The sequence below is a fragment of the Maniola jurtina genome, chromosome 16 (assembly GCF_905333055.1).
Source record: "Maniola jurtina chromosome 16, ilManJurt1.1, whole genome shotgun sequence".
NCBI classification, from domain to species: Eukaryota; Metazoa; Arthropoda; class Insecta; order Lepidoptera; family Nymphalidae; genus Maniola; species Maniola jurtina.
Genome location: NC_060044.1, coordinates 2,086,724 through 2,106,339, shown reverse-complemented (window position 1 = coordinate 2,106,339; position 19,616 = coordinate 2,086,724). Strand labels below are relative to the sequence as shown.

General features: G+C 38.1%; 2 protein-coding genes across 3 annotated transcripts; both read right to left on the bottom strand.

Moving 5' to 3' along the window:
• Nucleotides 1–1,370: 1,370 nt before the first annotated feature.
• LOC123873348 lies at nt 1,371–8,171 on the bottom strand. The gene is made up of 4 exons (XM_045918168.1): nt 7,869–8,171; nt 7,094–7,267; nt 6,470–6,632; nt 1,371–1,642 (listed from the first exon to the last, which is right to left on the bottom strand). The coding sequence occupies exons 1-4, from the start codon at nt 7,953–7,955 to the stop codon at nt 1,506–1,508; spliced, it is 561 nt and encodes a 186-aa protein (XP_045774124.1). The 5' UTR covers nt 7,956–8,171; the 3' UTR covers nt 1,371–1,505.
• Nucleotides 8,172–12,047: 3,876 nt separating this feature from the next.
• Nucleotides 12,048–18,203, bottom strand: LOC123872990. 2 transcript variants are annotated; one of them, XM_045917626.1, is made up of 5 exons: nt 18,013–18,203; nt 17,227–17,394; nt 16,307–16,448; nt 14,773–14,981; nt 12,048–12,397 (listed from the first exon to the last, which is right to left on the bottom strand). In XM_045917626.1, exons 1-4 carry the CDS (start codon nt 18,097–18,099, stop codon nt 14,818–14,820), a joined length of 561 nt encoding a protein of 186 aa, XP_045773582.1. In that variant the 5' UTR covers nt 18,100–18,203; the 3' UTR covers nt 12,048–12,397; nt 14,773–14,817. The 2 variants fall into 2 exon arrangements, with proteins under 2 accessions (XP_045773582.1, XP_045773583.1); XM_045917627.1 differs by having other exon boundaries at nt 12,048–12,402; nt 14,778–14,981.
• Between the last annotated feature and the right edge of the window lie 1,413 nt (nt 18,204–19,616).

The following is a 19,616-nucleotide window of genomic DNA, read 5'->3' as shown; positions in this document are numbered from 1 at the left end:
GCTATTGGGACCTCATACGTCTATAGGTTTTTCGAATTAACAGGGCTCTCTCCGTCACTCGTTTCCACTCGTTTCATACAATCGTAGTTCCAATTTCATTTGAATGTTAAGCAACCAAAGTCCATGAAATTTTGCAGACATATATCTGTGTCTGTGGTGTTTTAGATTTTTCTAAAAATATGTAGTTTTAAAATTACAGGGACTCAAAGATTTGTATGAAAATTTTAAGACCGCGTAACTTTGAAACCGAATATTTTAACAGAAATCTGGAAAACCACAGACATAGATATTAGTTTCTAGAATATATGTGCAAAATTTCATGGACTTTGGTTGCTTGGTATTCAAATGAAATTGGAACTACGATTGTATGAAACGAGTGGAAACGAGTGACGGAGAGAGCCCTCTTAACAGTATTTCAACGGGTTCGAAAAACCTATGTTGGGTTCTCAATAGCAATCTTGCATCGGAAAGCGCAACATTATAAGATCCCCTACTGTAACAGACGATATCAAACGAGTCGCAGGGAGCCGCTGGATTCAAGACCGTGGCGTGTGGAAGTCCTGACGTCTGTCAGTTGACGATAATATTTCAGATACTTTAAAGTATTTGTGTTATATCGTACAGCAATGTCGCATATTGTAAATCGCGCTAACAGAATTATCTTATTGTGAGCGCGGAAATACGACGATTTGAACGCTTTGTGAGGTAATCTGGTGGACGCCTACGCAATCAAGTGGTTAACTAGAAATAGTACCTACTCCTGTAAGAAACTGTTAAAGTTTTCAGTTATACCTACAATAATATTAAAATTGTATATTCCTCTATAGCTAAATTTTAAGAGAGGTCTCTCCGTCACTCGCTCCATACGAACGTAGTTCATCTCTCATTGGAATACTAACCAATCATACTCAATGGAATTTTGTAGAAACGTTCCGGGAACTAATATCTATGCCTGTGGTTTTCCAGATTTCCGTTAAAATATTCGGTTTCAAAGTTACGCGGTCTTAAAAATTCACGTACAAATCTTTGAGCCCCTGTAATTTTAAACTACTTACATATTTTAGAAAAATCTAAAACACCACAGGCACAGGTATTAGTTTCTAGAATAATATCTGCAAAATTTCATGGTCATTTTTTTGGTTGCTTAATATTCAAATGAAATTGGGACTACGATTGTATGGAGTAAGTGACGGAGAGAGCCCTGTTAAGTTATTGCAGATGGCCGGAAAGTAACCCTATATAGACTAGTCGTCTCCTTAGGCCTGCGGACCAACACAGCGGACTGAAAATGCCCGACATCTATCCCGCCATAGGTTTATGATTTCTTTGTATTTATTATATAGAGACCTAGGTAGGTAAAGTAAGTTATACAAAATAATAAGTACTTAGACATTTTTTTTTATTTAACAACCAATTATAAAACACAGCATACAATTGAAATTGAATATTAAAACGGTATAATAATTGTTATTGACCAATGCATCTGCAGCATTATTGTATTGCTTCTAGAATGGGTTATGTCCAGTTTGCAAGGGTGTGTCCACCACCATCTCGGAAGCATGGTTGACGTAGCAGAGGCAGCTGTTCTGCCTGATCTTCAGCAGCTCGCTCCTTATCAGCAACAGGAGATATACTTGGATTCCTGGCAAATAATAGGGCATTTATTTTTACTCTCATTTATTTATTTTTCCCATTTTATCCTATTTTTAAACAACACATAATAAAATAACAAAAACAACAGAAAAAATAACAGAAACACAGAAAAAATAACAGAAACAACAGAAAAAATAACAGAAACACAGAAAAAATAACAGAAACAACAGAAAAAATAACAGAAACACAGAAAAAATAACAGAAACATAGAAAAAATAACAGAAACACAGAAAAAATAACAGAAACAACAAAAAATAAAATAACATCAACAACAAAATCAATAAATAACAGAAACAAAAGAGAAATAAAATAACATAAACGACAAAAAAACAAAAGTAACGGAAAAAAAACATTGAATAAAAATATGATAAAATGGATCCCACTGGCAGCAGGGTGGGTTGGACCCAAGCCGCCAGTGGTTAGGGCTCCAGAGTGAGGAACCTCCTCACAATGCGTGCCGTCTCAAGAACCACTGCCTTCTGTATCTTACCCTTGATCCAACAGTTAAGCGACAGTTTCTTAAGATGTTGGTCGAAACTGTTCGCAAGAAGACCGTGGACTGATACAACTATCGGTACAGTAATCGCTGAGTCAACACTCCACATGGCGGTAATCTCGTGGGCCAGGTCCAAGTATTTCGATACTTTTTCCTTTTCTGCTTTCACTAAATTATCATCATGTGGAATAGTGACATCAACAATCATTGCTCGACGCGCTGATCGGTCAACTAGCACTATATCAGGTCTATTGGCTACAATATACCTGTCAGTGATAACCGACCGATCCCAGTAAAGCAGGGCACTGCTATTTTCAAGAACTGACATTGGGTCGTACCTATAGTACGGCACCTCAGTATCTACAAGGCCATATTGAAGAGCAAGTTGTTGATGGATTATCTTGGCTACTTGATTATGTCTGTGCAAGTATTCGCCGTTAGCAAGATAAGAACAACCGGAAACAATATGTCTGAGGGATTCCCCAGGAAGATGGCACGCACGACAAATGTCAAGCGTTCCATCTTTCATTATATGTTTCCGGTAATTATTAGTCTTAATAACTTCGTCCATAATTGCACAGATAAAACCTTCGGTTTCCCCAAAGAGGTCCCCAAACTGTAGCCAGGATACAGAGGCTATGGAATCTACATCCGGCCTAGTTAAGGCCTTGTAGAATCTTCCATGCAACTCCTTACTCCTCCATACAGCTATGCGATCCGAAGTGCTAAGCACTATGGGCTTACGCCAGTTATTTTTGCCTAAGGAAAGCGGAGTAAGACCTTTATCAACTGCAACTACATCCCTATGTATTCCCACATTTACTTTGAGAAAATAATCTCTGAGATTGCATACCTCACGATTATGAAGGTTCTTGGCATTTAAAAAACCACGCCCTCCACACTTGCGTGGGATATACAATCTCATAACAGATGAACGTGGATGATGCATACGATATGTAGTCAACAATTTTCGGATTCTTCGATCCAAGGCATCCAGTTCAGTTTGAGTCCATTTTAGAATGCCAAAAGTGTATATAAGTAAAGGCATAACCCAGCCATTAAAGGCACGTACTTTGTTGCCACCAGATAAAAGACTATTGAGAACTTTTTTTAGGCGGCCAAAGAAACGCTCCTCTACTACCTGTTTCATAGTCCTCACTTCAATACCAAGCGCTTCTGACATTCCAAGATATTTATATGTTTCACCTTCACAGAGAGATCTAAGAATCAAAGTTTCTGAAAGAACTAAATTCTCAGAGTTCACAACCCTACCTCGCTCTATATTGATAATCGCACACTTGTCAACACCAAATTCCATCCCTATGTTATTGCTAAAGTTCTGAGTAATCTTTAGCAATTTCACAAGGTCTGTTCGTTTAGATGCATACAGTTTGAGATCATCCATATAAAGTAAGTGAGATATGACCTCACCCCCCTTGCGAAGACGATAGCCTAACCCTGAGTCCTTCAGTAGTGTACTGAGAGGATTCAGTGCCAAGCAAAACCATAAAGGGCTCAAACTGTCCCCCTGGAAAATTCCCCGCTTAATCCTTATCGGTTCAGCTAATTCAAAAAACTCATCACCACCTGGTTGACGAAGGACTGTCATCCACTGACTCATACATGAGTCAAGGAAAGAACATAGAGTTGCATCGACCTTATACAACCTCATGATCTCCATGAGCCACGTGTGAGGCACTGAATCATAGGCCTTCTTGTAGTCAATCCAAGCAGCCACTAGATTTTTTCTATTTCGCCGAACCTGTTGGCAAATAGCAGTGTCAATGAGGAGTAGTTCCTTTGTACCGCGTGCCCTAGCCTTACATCCATTCTGAACCTGGGCCAAAATATTATTTGCATTAATATGCATATTTATTTTTGTGGTTAGAATAGATGTAAGTAGCTTATAGATGGTCGGTAAGCAGGTTATAGGGCGATAGTTTCTTGGATCTACGGTACTTCCGGACTTATGTATCAAGAACGTGACACCAGTTGTCATGAGTGTCGGTAACGATCCAGAGTCAATGGAGTTCTGGAATTGTGTTGCTAAGACAGGATGTGCACTACGGAACCATTTTAGCCAGAAGTTGTGGAGCCCATCCGGCCCCGGGCATTTCCAGTTCGATGCCGAACGAATTGCACATCTTACATCCTCAGCACTAATGGTTACAGGATTCATCTCTACCACCGTAGCGCACTGGTCCCTCACAACATTCATCCACTCACCTTCGGTATGATCTATGGGAGCCGACCAAATGCTACGCCAGAAATCTGACATAGAATCAGGTGTAGGAAGCTCTCCAACGACCATACAACCTCTAGGTCGTTCCCAATTCCTGTACATCTTCCGTTGGTCACTTTGGAACATACGATTCTGAGAAGCTCGATCAATGCGTTTTCTAAAGCGCCTAATGCGTTGTGCCCATGCATAGACTTTCTGTTTCAAGAAGTCAATACGATCCGTAACCAAAGACAAATACTGAGAGGGACTAATATTAGTCCCAGCAAATGCTTGGTGTACAAATCGCATTATCCTCGGGCGACTATTGCCCGCCTTAAAACAGATCAGCTTTGCAATGAGAGTTCTAGTCAAAGAGATGCGCCTTTCGATCCCAGCCTGCCAAGCTGGAGCTGTATTTGGTCTTTTTACAGCTCTATGCAGCTCTGGAAATTTGATAGAAGCTATCCGACATACTGTAACAGCTCCACAGTATAGGATCGAATGCGTATCATTTAGGTCATATGAACTTTCTAAATATGTACCTAATATTTTGTCTAGAACTGCCATCAACGCCATATTTCGTCTATGGACAGGCAAACGAGGTAGTTTCGGTCTAAGGTTGTTAGGCACAGATCTAAACTCTAAAATCGCATCCTCCAAAGTCCTCCTCATTTGCTCATCATTCTGGTTACTTACCTCCAAATCTAAACCACCTTGTAACTCCTCTTGGGTGTTTAAAATCTCTATAACACTCGGAATTTGTGGAGATTCATGAGTCGAGTTACCGGTAGTAATAACTTGTGGTAAATTTAAGCGCAACCGATCAAGTGTAGATTCATCCAGCACACGACGGCGCTGAATAACTCGCACCTGATCCGATAGCCGCTGAGCGGACACGGTCACTGTCGGTTCAAGGGCCTGAAACAAAGACACCATTCTTGAGCGATACCCAATGAGATTAGTTCCCCCATCTGTCGCCCTATAGTACGCTCGCATGACGTTCTCATTCATTCGTTGAGTCCATCTCATGCGACGCACTACACCACTGGCGGCGGAAGCAGTCGTAGGAGCACGCAGCTCCTGTTGCTCCAAGCCATCCGGTGGCGGGTGTGTTGCTCGTCGTCGTGGTGCTCGTCTCGGTGGCCTGGTGTCATCGGCGGACCCTATAATCCTCGTCCGACGACGAGTCAACACCAGATGTTATTTGTGCTGTATGTGCGCTGGCATGTCGATGTCGTCGAGTTTCCATTTAACAAATTACTATGGAGTCCATGTTATTATTTTATTATTGTTCTTCATGTTTATTGTTTATATATACAATTTTTAGTTCTTTGTGGCTTCATATTTGGATTTTTAATAATATTTTGTAAAATAATTTATTTGTTGTTGGAAAAAAATGTCATCTCGGTTGACATCGGTTGTCAGGAAATTATTGGGCATTTATTATTATTATTTATTATTTTAGCCTGCCTCTAAATTTTTTTTTTGTAATTTTTAATGTATTTCTTTCCTTTTTATATTTTTTCCTTAATATTAAGTATATGCAGGTATATATATATATTTTTTTCCTTCAATTAGTAAGTATAAATATACCTAAGTGTTTTTTTTCTTCAGAGGTCATCCCAAATGCGGGCAAAGGCCTCCCCTCTTTTCTTCCAGTAATCTCTGTTCGCGATGCAGTGGTGAGCGCTGTGGTCTAATAAATGAATAAATGAGAGGTTCCAAGTTCGATTCCTAGCAGGGGCAATATAGTTTCCAAATAATTGTCTCTGGTCTGGTCCATACCAGGACCTTTTTTTGGTGAGAGGCTTCGGTATACATAGCCATGGTATTTACCTTCCTACCGGCAAAGCTGTGCCACCAAGCGATTTGGCGTTCCGGTACGATGCCGTGTAGAAACCGATAAGGAGTTTGGGGTTTATAAGCGCTGCCATACCCCTTCCAAGTTTTGCTCCCTCCAAGACTGCATCATCACTAACCAACAAGTGTTGATGGAGTTCAGCCATAGCACGAAGAACGTAACAAGAGAGACCAGGGTCGTGGTTATTCCATAGTAGTAGTATACCCACAACAAATGTGATGGATATAGATATACTAACCTACACCGCAGAGGACGAAGCCCGTTTGTACGATGTAGAACGACCAGTAGCAGGCAGTACAAGTGTTAACGGAGTTCAGCCACAACACGAAGAACGTAATGAGGGAGGCGAGGGTCGTTGTTATTCCGTAATAGTAGTACGCCCGCATCAAATCCGTCCTTTTCTGAAATAAAAAGAATAATGGCAGCATTCTTGGCGCCATACTATGCGAGCACTATTCACTCAAGCATGACTTGTTGACCAAATTACTTAGTATTTTAATATTTACTTTGTTTATCAACCTGTCTGAGTAAAAAGTGAAAATATACAATAGGATGTTTACTAGTCTACATGAAAATAAGCTTTCTTATGAGACCCATATATTTAGCGACCATGTATTGTCTCTGATCCATATATTATCATCATCACTAGCAACAACACCAGAGCCTCAATAGCTCAACCGGTAAAGGAGTGGACTGAAAACCGAAATATCGACGGTTCAAACCCCGCCCATTGCACTATTGTCGTACCTACTCCTAGCACAAGCCTGATGCTTAGTTGGAGAGAAAAGGGGAATATTAGTTATTTAACATGACTATTATTAAAAAAAAAAAAAAAATGTGCGTATATTGCACATATACCAACCATATGAGCTCCAACAAGAAGAACAATGTTAAACGCTATTTCAGTCAGGTAGAGTACGGCAGCAAACCACACATGGGCGTAGAAATGTACCCCCCTGAACATTACCGTGTGGTTCAGAAACACCCCTTCGAAAGCATCCAGTGTCTCTATCACTACGATGAATACTGAAAATACCTGCAAAATAAAAATCTATATTAATATTGGAAATGCGAAAGTATGTCTGCTTTTTGTTATCTTTTCGTAGCTCAACCACTGTATTTCAAAACATCAAGATCGGTTGATACTTGATCATACTAAGATTGCTTTTATCCTGGGGATAGACATCTAAGGATATATTTATCGCGGAAAATCAAGAATTCCCACGGGGTTACAAGAAAAACTAAATTCATATGGATGTAGTCGCAAACATTTCCCGTCCAGATTAAAAACCCCGTCAGAGTTTTTTGATTTTCGCATCTATCCTATTAAATAAATAAAACACAATAACTAAACCAGTTTCATTAGAAAGGCAATAATGAGAAGATAGTTTTAGACCACTAAAACAATGCCATAGACACGTTCTTTTTTAGCGTAGTTAGCACACGTTTGGTATCAGCTATAGTCACTAAATATCCATGCAAAATATCGCGTTGATCTGCTATTCCGTTGCGCCGTAATTGGAGAACAAACCAGCAAACAAAGTCACTTTCGCATATGGGTGATGATATAATGGATAATAATAATAATTAGTGTAACCCACAGAACTCAATTAATAGAATTATGAATGAATACCTACCAAATTGAGGTATCCAAAAACCAGAACACCACGTCTTAGCGGTAGACAACAGCAGCAACGCCTGCATTCTGGTATTTCCAAACGCATTTTTTTACAACCAGACTTAATAATATTTTCTTAAAACTCTCCTCGCTTTCGAATAATAATGATAGCTTCAATTAATCCAGAGGTTGTTTTAATTTCGATCGAAATAATAACTCACTGCATTTTATTTTGTTTTGTTTGTTTTATTCTGTTTGTAAGACTACAAATTAAATCTGTAAGTATTAGTTTAAGTAGTTATAAATAGTATCTGTAAGTAGTAAGTATTAGTTTAATTATAATTTTTATATTTAAGTATTTTTAATATTTGTGAAAAGAATAAATAATTAATTTTCATCTTTTAAAAAAAAAGTGGAACAAGCTGTTCAACTAGAGCTTTGTTTATATTTTATTTTTATTTCATTATTTTATGTGCACCTTATTATTGACCTCTTGATGTTAGGAGTATAGGAATCTAGTTTAAATTATGTTATTCAGCACTCCTAAGATACTGTATCTAAATTAAAATCCTTAAATTAAGCTTCCTTCTTTATTTATCGTAACTTTAAAGTTAGTCTTCTTTATTTGCTCTAATGAAATAAACATTCATAAGTATCACGGGCATGTTCATTAAAACTATTATCTTCTTTTCAATCTTCTGTATTAATCTTCTGTATTGTTACTGGAATAAAGTATGCTTTAAAAGATACTTATTTTAATTTGTTACAATAGGCATTCCTTTTATTTAAATGTTAGTTTGGAATTATCATCTTCTTTCCAATCTTCTCGTTATTCTTCTATAGAAATTGCGATTGTTCTTAATTCGTCGCAAAATTTTAAATAAGTAAGTATGTTAGTTGGTAAATCGTTGAAACAATGACACAAACACTATTTTCCTAAGATTATTCCACTTATAATTCGTAAACTGCTCTTGACTTCGCGGTTTTCATAAGCCATGTATCTTGTATAATAACATCAGACATGGAACTTTTATGCACACTGCAACGTGACGATTACGATTCAGTACAAAATAAAGTTATATTATTCTAACCAAATTTGTTAGCAAAAACTTTTTAGCAGTTTTAAATAACAAGTTTAAGTAAAACAACACAATTAAGTCTTGTGAGTAAGTACCTAGTTCCATAATCTGAGGTGGATTTAAAGAAATAAAATATAAAATCCTATATTTTTTTAAAGTTCAATATTGCAAATAAAACATCTGACTGACGCTACAGTTTAACAAACGTTAGGTAAATAGGCCACTCGGTGTCAATGCCGTATCGAAGGTGGGGCATAAACACGAGTTTTGCACGTTACACATTTCGGGTTTGATAAATACTAAATCAAAAAACTAGTTCACTGATTAAATTATACCTTTAATTTTTGCTAGCGTTCGGTTACATCTTAAAATATGGTTGAAGCTATCTCTATGCGCCTGGCCTAGCTTATCACGTGTTTTTGCGCGAAGCATTCTAACATATTATTAAATTGTGATTATATTATGGAGATATCGTATATTGTAAACCCCGCTAACAGAATTATCTTATTAAAGTGAGGAAATGCGACATTGTGGACGCTTTGTGAGGTGATGTATATTTGAACTCCTACGCACACGGATGGTTAAAAGAAAAATAAAACCGACTTCAAAAACCAAAAACACTAAAAAGTAGAAAATAATTTTTGTTTAGCTACACATGTAATGTACCTAGGTATGAAGTCGAGCGAGCATATTAAAACAAAATTAGAAATCCAAGAGTGAAGCTCGCCCGACTTCATACCTAGGTACATTACATGTGTAGCTAAACAAAAATTATTTTCTACTTTTTAGTGTTTTTGGTTTTTGAAGTCGGTTTTATTTTTCTTTTGAAAATTTTTTATTTCACAATTTTTAGTGGCCCCACTGTACTATAATATGCTATGCCCAGTTAAAACCCTACTGTTTACTAAGCTATTACAGTGATCGCGAGCAATTTGCTCCTATCCATTGAGGAGTTCTGTTCTCCATCTCCGAAGATATTCATCAGATCTTCACCAAATTTATATGGGACCACCTGCACAGTATACCCTTTCAAACAAAAAAAAAATTTCCAAATCGGTCCAGGGGCCTTTGAGTAATCGGGGAACATACATAAAAAATATAAAAAAAAATAAAAAAAAATAATAAAAAAAAAGATCCCGACGAATTGAGAACCTCCTCCTTTTTTGGAAGTCGGTTAAAAACTAGAAATAGCACGCCTGTAGGAAATCTGTCAGCATTTTAGTCTATGATTTTAGTTAAGTATAAAGACCATCGTATGATCTGGAAAAAAAATCTACTTTCTGGTTTCCTACCTGGAGTTTTTACGGCTTCATTTACGTATTCTAAGATAATAGAATTCTTTTGAAAATACTAGCTGATTCACGCGACTTCATCCACGTGGTTTTAGGTTTTTAAAAATTCCTTGGGAACTCTTTAATTTTATGGAATGAAAAGTAGCCCATGTTACTCCAGGTCTTCAACTGCACCCATCCAAAAAATTACGTCGATCAGTTCTTCCATTGCGTCGTGATTGAAGGACAATCCAACATACTTATAAACCAACAAACAAACACCCTTTCGGATTTATAATAATATGGGTACTTAGTAATAGTTTGCCAATCAAACAATTTGTAACAAAGACATCTTTATTTTAAAAATAGCAAATTACATCTAATTATGTACATTCCTTAAGCTATAGTGACGTTTGTGCACTTATATGATCCGAATCCTAATCATAAATTGAGGAGCTAACGCACAAAACGGTTAAACAGTAATTACTAAAATACTTTTTGAATTCGAACGTTTTTAGCCAACTGAATACAAATCTGAACTCATTCGCAAATAAAACGGTCGAAAACGATACTGAAATTGAGTCTTAAATTCGTGATTTCGACCAGAATTGTATAATTACGTAAAGTTTTAACAGCTTTCATTCAGTTTTTTGCTTCCCCTGTAAAATTTTATTTCGAGTAGTTATAACCGTTTTTTTAGTCAGCTCATCAGGTTCCGGTGCAAACTGTCAGTAATACCCAACGATCTCTATAAATTACCCACGAAATTCCGATCATAACTCGTATTCTATGAAGCTAAGTTGGCTAAGTTATGAAGGCTCGGTCCTTACGGACCGCGGCGCGTGCGTCTCGCAGTCCCTATGAAAAACGATCGAAACTAGTCGGGCTTATACCGTCTAAATACTTGAGTATAGCCGTAACAATCTATACTGAGCTATGAAGTCAAAATTAATAAGTATGACCACTGGACATCGAGTTATAAACAAAAAGGAGCCATTAAATTTTTTTTGTTTGAAGTGACCCATCTAGTGATTATTAGTGGAGGTAATACGGTATGTCCTTGGATTAATATCTGTCCAGTACACCTATAGTTATTTATAAACTGAATGAGATTCACTAAAATTAATAAATTAGGTGCTTATCCAACTCATCTAATCTTTGGTTACAAAGCTTAATTACAATAAAGTTTTTTTTTTTTAAAAGACCTTTTCCTTTACTTTTCCGTACTCGAAGGGTACCAATGTAACCCTATTACTAAACCTCCGCCTGTCCGTCATCCGTCCATCCGTCTGTCCGTCTGTCTGTCTGTCTGTCTGTCTGTCTCGTAAACCATAATAGGTAAAGAGTTAAAATTTTCACAGAATGTGTTTTTTTAATGCCGCTTTAACAACAAATAGAAAAAAAACATAATGACAGCCATGACAAAAAAAAAGTGTTATTTCGTACGGAATCCTTCGTGTGCAGTCTGACTAGCTCTTGACCGAAATGTTATTCTTATCCCTTCTTTAAATCAAGTCCCTTAATGCCCTAAAAGCCGCTTCAGTCTCAAAAATAATTAATTATTTTAACTCACACTCGTTGAAAAACTGCGTACAACTGCTATTTTTGTTACTTTTTAACCCCCCAGCCAAAAAGAGGAGTGTATCTGTATCTGTGTACCTGTCTGTGGCATCGTAGCTCCTAAACTAATGAACCAATTTTAATTTAGTTTTTGTTTGAAAGGTGGTTTGATCGAGAATGTTCTTAGTTATAATCCAAGAAAATCGGTTCAGCCGTTTGAAAGTTATCAGCTCTTTTCTAGTTACTGTAACCTTCACTTGTCGGGGGTGTTATAAATTTTTAATTAACACTTGTGCAGATTCTTGTAATACCGGTCGCGCAACAATCGTTAATAATTATAATAAAAGGATAAACTGATAATATATTATTAAAATAGATACAATTAACCACTAGGTTATCACCGTTCACCGAGTTCAATCCCGACTCTTTAACAAAATGTAAAAACCGCGCGCATTTAGTTATACTTTAACTGCACGCAAACATTACAGGCACTAAGGTCGAATTGCACAAACTTTTTAGTAAGTATTATTCAAATTTGCCATTAAAACAGCCATGATTGGCTGAGACATTTTCGCGCCATTCAGAAATATGATATCTGCGCAGATATCAACGTAGGTACTAGGTAACCTACAAAAGTGCTAGTGTAGAGGCATGCAGCCTCTTTTAAGACCGGCAGCTGCGAAGAAAGCAACACACTTTGCAGCTGTCACTTAGAGAACACAATTTGAATTCGGAGCGATTCAAAATATCTTGCTGGCCTGGACGAACCCCGGGCAGCGCATTCAACCAATTCACTTCAGATCACCAAGACCGAAACACCTCGGTCTAGCATCAAGCTCCGTACCTCGTTTTTCTACCACAGTTTTAATTGTAACCAAAGCACATATTGTAAATACAGCCCAAGTAATACAAGTTAATATGTAGTGGTATTTTTATTTATCAAGTTATCTATCATACGCTGCATGGCTGCTACATATTCTGGTGACCCCGCAAGCATATGGGTGACCGCCGAGAAGAACACGCAAGCATATACATATTCTGATGATCGCCGAGAAGAACACGTAAGCATATGGGTATTGCTGCCATAATAGTTGGCTCGCTACAACTGAACCTTTGAACCCTTTGGACCCGACACGCTGGTTCATACTTCATACATGCCTCGTGAGGACATATCCGAGGCGCTCTAAGGAGGATCCAGGTTCTATAAAAACATTACTTTTTTCTTCTGTGCTGCAAAACATATTCGAGCAATTATTGTGTCATTTATTTTTCATTTTTTTGGTGAAAGACATTTTGGAGTGACAATTGACTTTTTAAATTTTAAATTCCGTATAAGAACTTTTCTTCTTCACGCATAAACAATAGAGACATTAAGTGACTTTGAATTATCAAAATTTGAAAAATGATTATTTGTAAACATTTTATATTTTATTTTATATTTTATATATTATTCTTTTTGTAATATTTTATGTTATGATTCTTTTTATTTTGTGTAAGGTTTTCAGCTATTTAAAATGGAACAGAGGGTCCGGTCTTTAATTATTAATGACGAAGTGCGAGGGAATCGTAAGCCGTCCCAGTTTCTTCGTCATTTATGTTCCCTGGCTGGTCACGTACCTACTTACCGACCAGATTTTTGTTTACCTCAGCTTTGGATGCGCCGCTTGCCACAATATTTGCAAGCCATATTAGCTGCGCAGTCCAAAATTTCATTTGATAAGGTTGCCGAACTGGCAGACTGAATTTTAGAGGTCCCCCCCTGGCATCATGGCACCTTTTACCTATATAGGCACTTTATAATATGCGATGTTAACACCGCTATTATAGGAGCCGCTTTCTTATCATATTTTAATTTATTGCCAAATTGCAGAAGCGGTCGGCTGATCGACAACACGACTGGTCTTTCTTATATGGCATCCATAACTACGGATGTCCAGGTTAGCATAAAAAACCATAAATGGTAAGCAGAAATATTATTCAAGTTTCCTGCTATTTTAAGGCCTCCAGGCCTGTGCGTGAGATCAAACATACCACGGTGCACCTCATCCGAACGACGGATGGTCCGCCGGTATCGTGTCGTCCACGCCGCCTAGGCCCACACAAATTAGCCATTAAGGATCTTCAGGAGTTTCCCTTGCCGAAGACGGTACAAGGTCTTCGAAGATTCCTCGGTATGGTGAATATTTATCATAAGTTTTACCGGGCATAGCCCACAGTACCTCTCCACTCATTGATGCTCTGTCAGCCATTCAAGGTAAAGGCGACAAGCCGTTTACTTGGGCACCTGACTTAGAGCGTTGTTTCAACTCGTGCAAGGAGAGTTTAGCTAACGCAACTCTGTTAGCTCATCCAGTCGCCGACGCTCAACTCGGGTTATTTACCGATGCGTCTAGCTCTCATGTCGGCGCTTGTTTACAACAGCAACTTAATAAGGACTGGCAACCAATTGCATTTTTTTAGCTAAAAAAGCTAAACTGCAATTTGTCCACAAACCCTTATTATATGTTTTCACTCAACGGCGTGAGAAACTTCCGCCTGTACAAGTAAATCAATTAATATATGTATATTTATTCCACATGTTCCAGTCGTACGGTTCGCTTCCTCGTACCCTATCAAGCTGCTTAGCAAATAATTTATTAATCTTTTTCTTTTCTCTTCTTTTTCACTCCGTAGGGGGGTGATGTAGAGGCATGCAGCCTCTTTTAAGACCGGCAGCTGCGAAGAAAGCAACACACTTTGCAGCTGTCACTTAGAGAACACAATTTGAATTCGGAGCGATTCAAAATATCTTGCTGGCCTGGACGAACCCCGGGCAGCGCATTCAACCAATTCACTTCAGATCACCAAGACCGAAACACCTCGGTCTAGCATCAAGCTCCGTACCTCGTTTTTCTACCACAGTTTTAATTGTAACCAAAGCACATATTGTAAATACAGCCCAAGTAATACAAGTTAATATGTAGTGGTATTTTTATTTATCAAGTTATCTATCATACGCTGCATGGCTGCTACACTAGTACTGTTTTTTTAAGGGTCAGTCTTATATTATTTACACAGTTTACGCAGTTTCCACGGGCACGACTGTGCTAGGGTAGACCGTGTTTGGTTCCTTGATAATTTCGCCATTGACAAACTGGTGTAGCTGGTTCTCGTATGTATGGCTGGATATTTCCAGCTTCCTCAGCAGACTTCGAACCAGAATTATCAGGTAAATGTGTATGCCTGTAAAACACAAGAAAGCTAGTTAATCTTCCATCGCTATTCAGTTCCATCCTAAGGAGGTAGGTTTCAAATTTCAAGCCTCTAGCTCATCGGGACAAAGAAATAGACCGACAGGAAAGCGAATTAATAAAAACGTATTAAAATAAGTGGGGAGTGTGCTAGGCAAATAATTTAAACATTACATCCATCCATACTAATATTATAAATGCGAAAGTGTGTCTGTCTGTCTGTCTGTCAGCTACCTTTTCACGGCCCAACAGTTAAACCGATTTTGACGAAATTTGGTACAGAGTTAGCTTATATCCCGGAAAACCCACGGGATTCCTAAAGACCCATCCGCTCAACCGATTTGTATGAAATTTGGCACCGAGATAGCTTGCGTCCATGTTATTGACATAGACAACTTTTTATCCAGGAAAACCAAACGGCGACTTCGCCCGCGCAGATTTAGGTTTTTCGAAATCCCGTGGGGACTCTTCGATTTTCCGGGATAAAAAGTAACCTATGTGCTAATCCAGGATATAATCTATCTCCATTCCGAATTTCAGCCAAATCCGTCCAGTAGTTTTTGCGTGAAGGAGTAACAAACATACAAACATACACACACACACACACACACACACACACACACACACACACACACACACACACACACACACACACACACACATATAAACTTTCGCCTTTATAATATTATAGTGTGATAGTGTGATAAGAATAAGAGCGATAAATGAGAAAAGATACGACAGTGCATAACGCCAGTTACGCTGCAACGTTGACCCAAGTCGGTAACGGGATGGGTAATCGATTTTGGAAGTTCGAATTTAGCTTTACATGTCTCGGAGAGCACAGGCTTCACTAACATCGGATAGTATTCGAATCAAAATCAAAATTCTTAGTCGAGTTGTATGCGGATCTGGGAGCCCACCGAATTATCATCACAAGAAAATTCTTATGTAATTATCACGCATCATAAATAAACCCCTTAGTCGAGATTTGTGTGGAAGGATCCTCGTGATTACCCTAGAAATTCCCTCGTTATTAACATCAACCGATAGACGCCCACTGCTGGACCGTGTTAACACTGCCATCCATCGGTTCTCTGCGACTCGTTTGATGTCATCTGTAGGGACCTAGGGACCCCAAACATCTATCGGTTTTTAGGGTTCCGTACCTCAAAAGGAAAAAGGATCCCTTATAGGATCACTTCGTTGTCTGTCTGTCTGTGCGTCTGTAGTGTTTGTCAAGAAAACCTATAGAGTACTTCCCGTTAACCTAGAATCATTAAATTGAGAGAAAGGATGATTAAAATAAAAAGTTCTTACATAATCCAGCGAAGAATACAGGCAACAATTCGATTTCCAGGTAAAAAGGCCTTTGAGAGGCTACAATGATTTCCAAGATGACCACAGCAGCCAACGTGCAGAGAGCATAGTAGTAGAACACTCTGAGGTAGATTATTATTTGCTGAAATGAAATATCCAAAGCTTAGAGCATCGGCGCAAGATTGCCCATCGTCGACATTCTATAGAATTATACTACGGAGAGTGTGATAAAGCTGATTTTTAACCCCCGACCCAAAAAGAGGGGTGTTATAAGTTTGACGTGTGTATCTGTGTGTGCCATCGTAGCTCCTAAACTAATGAACCGATTTTAATTTAGTTTTTTTCGTTTGAAAGGTGGCTTGATCGAGAGTGTTCTTAGCTATAATCCAAGAAAATCGGTTCAGCCGTTTGAAAGATATCAGCTCTTTTTTAGTTACTGTAACCTTCACTTGTCGGGGGTGTTTACACTTGTTCACTATGGGATATTATATGGGATGGGATAGTTATGGAGGTACTGACGAATTTTTAAAGACAATAAATGTGATTGATTTAAATTTTTTGTTCGTTTCTTGGCAGGGGAGTTATGTCTTTAATTTTCTTAATTACCACTTTTCTATTACTAATTTAAACAAGTGTAAATTAAAAATTTATAACACCCATGACAAGTGAAGGTACAGTAACTAGAAAAGACCTGATAATAATCTTCAAATAGCTGAACCGATTTTCTTGGATTATAGCTATAAGAACACTCTCGATCAAGCCACCTTTTAAACAAAATAAACTAAATTAAAATCGGTTCATTAGTTTAGGAGCAACGATGCAACAGACAGATACACAGATATGTACACGTCAAACTTATAACACCCCTCTTTTTGGGTTGGGGGTTAATAAGTCAGTATAATATTCAGGGGTTTGCTTACTCTGTGAGCTCCGTACAGTAAAACGGCGCTGAGAACTATATCGGTACAGTATAACACGAGGCAGACCCAGTTGTCCATGTCACCAGCCACTCCGTGGAACACCATAGTCAAGGCATGGTCGTGGTGTATAGCGTAACTGAACACTCCGACCATAAAGGCCGCGAACAGCTGTAACAAAAAAAAAAAGATTCATCAAAAGGAACTCTTATAGAATCACTTTGTTGTCTATCTATCTGTCTATTTGTCTGTCCGTCGTGTCTGTCAAAAAAAGGGAATCAAAACCAATAGGATACTTCCCGTTGACCTAGAGTTCGTACTGGATTCTTAAAGGCTCATCGGTTAAACCGATTTGTATGAAATTTGGAACCGAGGTAGTTTGCGTCCCGGAAATTTACATAAGCAACTTTTTATCCCGGAAAAGCAAAGAGTTCCCGCGGGATTTTTAAAATCCTAAATCCACGCGGACGAAATCACGGGCATCATCAATCAAGTACTATATAAAAGGAAAAGGTGACTAACTGATTTTTACCCGACTACGGCAAAGCCGAACGGAAGGGTTATGATTTTAGCAGTCTATGTATTTCAACAAACAGGTCAACTGGATGAATCGGGCTGTTTGCCGTGCAGTTAAAAAAAATTCTTATAACGCATTCAAGGCACATTAATGTTATTTTATTAACCTTGGATCTTCCTACGACAAAACCGTATAAACTCTAAAGTATTTAATGCCCTGTAATACTAGATGAATACAACGACCACTAGTTGTAGAGTTAGGTATATACTCACTATATTTAGGTATCCAAAAATCAATATCCCTCTCCTCAGAGGCAAACAAAAACAGCATCTTCCAAATACCGGTATCTCACAAAACATGTTTATGAAAAAAAAACTCGATTTAAATTGCAAAATTGAGTATGACAATACGTCCACTCGGTATGAGACTTAGTTATGTCTGTACTCTGTTACCCGTGGTACCTATGTATATTTATATCGCATATAATATATTGATAACAGTCTATTATGTTTGCGGGCTGCATTCAATTATCTGCTGGAAAATACATGTTTGTTTCCTTTTTTTGCTTTTTGAGATTAGGGTTCTGTGAAATCTTTTGATAGGAGAAAAAATATCGGAAAACAATCTCGTCATGTTAAAAAACCAAATCTATTACTCGTGTGTCTGCCTGACTGATACTTTTTCACGGCCTACTAATTTTGAGCTGGGATATAGATACTTGCATCCCGGACATGGACAGTTTGAATCACCGAATGCCTCTATTACCGGTTCAGAATGCCTTTTCTACCGAGAAGAATCAGCAAGGAATTCGGAGGCGGCTCGTTTCGAAGATTCGATTTACAATAATAATATTAGGTAGGTATGCCATGTATAGAATACGACATATTATAAATATGATGGACATTTTGAATCGTCAAATGCATACTGGTTCGGAATGCCTTTTCCACCGAGAAGAACCAGCAAGAAACTCGGCGGTTGCTCTTTTCAGAGATTCGATTTACATTAATATTAGGTAGATAATATGCCAAACGTATAAAAATAGTTGCAGTCCCGCGCATTTCCGGAGCGAGCTGCAAGTCAAATACACGCTCTTTTATCACTTAGGTACATATTTAATATTCTAATCTTCGATTGTGTAATATGCTTTTTTCAGGAGCTTTTTCTTATGTAAAGGCAAGTCTAAAATTGATTTCGGAATTTTGTAATATGTAATAGATTACACTCATTTCCACTTAAAAGATTAAATCCTTGAGGCGAAGCGCAGGAGCTGTTGAAAGCCTATTACGGCTTTATATATGCCTATATAGATCACCAATTATTTTCTTGTAACTAAGAATATTAAATTTGGTCTTACAAACATTAAGTTGTTGTAATATAGGTTGGGACTTGATAGTGACCATGAGAAAATAAAATCGTTAGCCACACCTTATAGTCTGGTCTGTTGTAAAGATGACCATTTATTAAGTGACGTTCATCTACCGCAGTGGAGTTAATATTAGGCTGAATGAGCCACTTCCCGTCAGCTGTACCGAAATCACAATAAAGAGAACCGCGATGACTTATTGTAAGAGGACTGCACAAGATCGCTGAGTCAAATTCCTGATTAGAACCAAACTACGTTTGTGTGAAGAGCACTAGGGAGCGCAAGGGAAACTTCTCGGAAAACATCGCGAGGAAACCTGCAAGCCTTATGCTGAGATCTATAGGGCGTACTTTGACTTTGCTCAGACTTAAGTTTCAAATAAAACGAGATGGATTTATGTCAGCAATATAACACTGTCTCGTTTTAAGAGTGTCTTAGTAAGCAAAGTTTAAGTTCGGTCTATAGATATCAGCCTGAGATTCCACCATAATGTTCTCAAAGGTGTGTGAAGTC

Coding starts and splice junctions, on each gene's coding strand:
- LOC123873348 (XM_045918168.1), bottom strand. CDS start 7,955: ATGCGTTTGGAAATACCAGAATGCAGGCGTTGCTGCTGTTGTCTACCG. Junction 7,268..7,868: donor TTTTTGGATACCTCAATTTG/GTAGGTATTCAT, acceptor TTTATTTTGCAG/GTATTTTCAGTATTCATCGT. Junction 6,633..7,093: donor TTCTTGTTGGAGCTCATATG/GTTGGTATATGT, acceptor TTTTTATTTCAG/AAAAGGACGGATTTGATGCG.
- LOC123872990 (XM_045917626.1), bottom strand. CDS start 18,099: ATGTTTTGTGAGATACCGGTATTTGGAAGATGCTGTTTTTGTTTGCCT. Junction 17,395..18,012: donor TTTTTGGATACCTAAATATA/GTGAGTATATAC, acceptor TTTTTGTTACAG/CTGTTCGCGGCCTTTATGGT. Junction 14,982..16,306: donor TGTATTCTTCGCTGGATTAT/GTAAGAACTTTT, acceptor TGTGTTTTACAG/GCATACACATTTACCTGATA.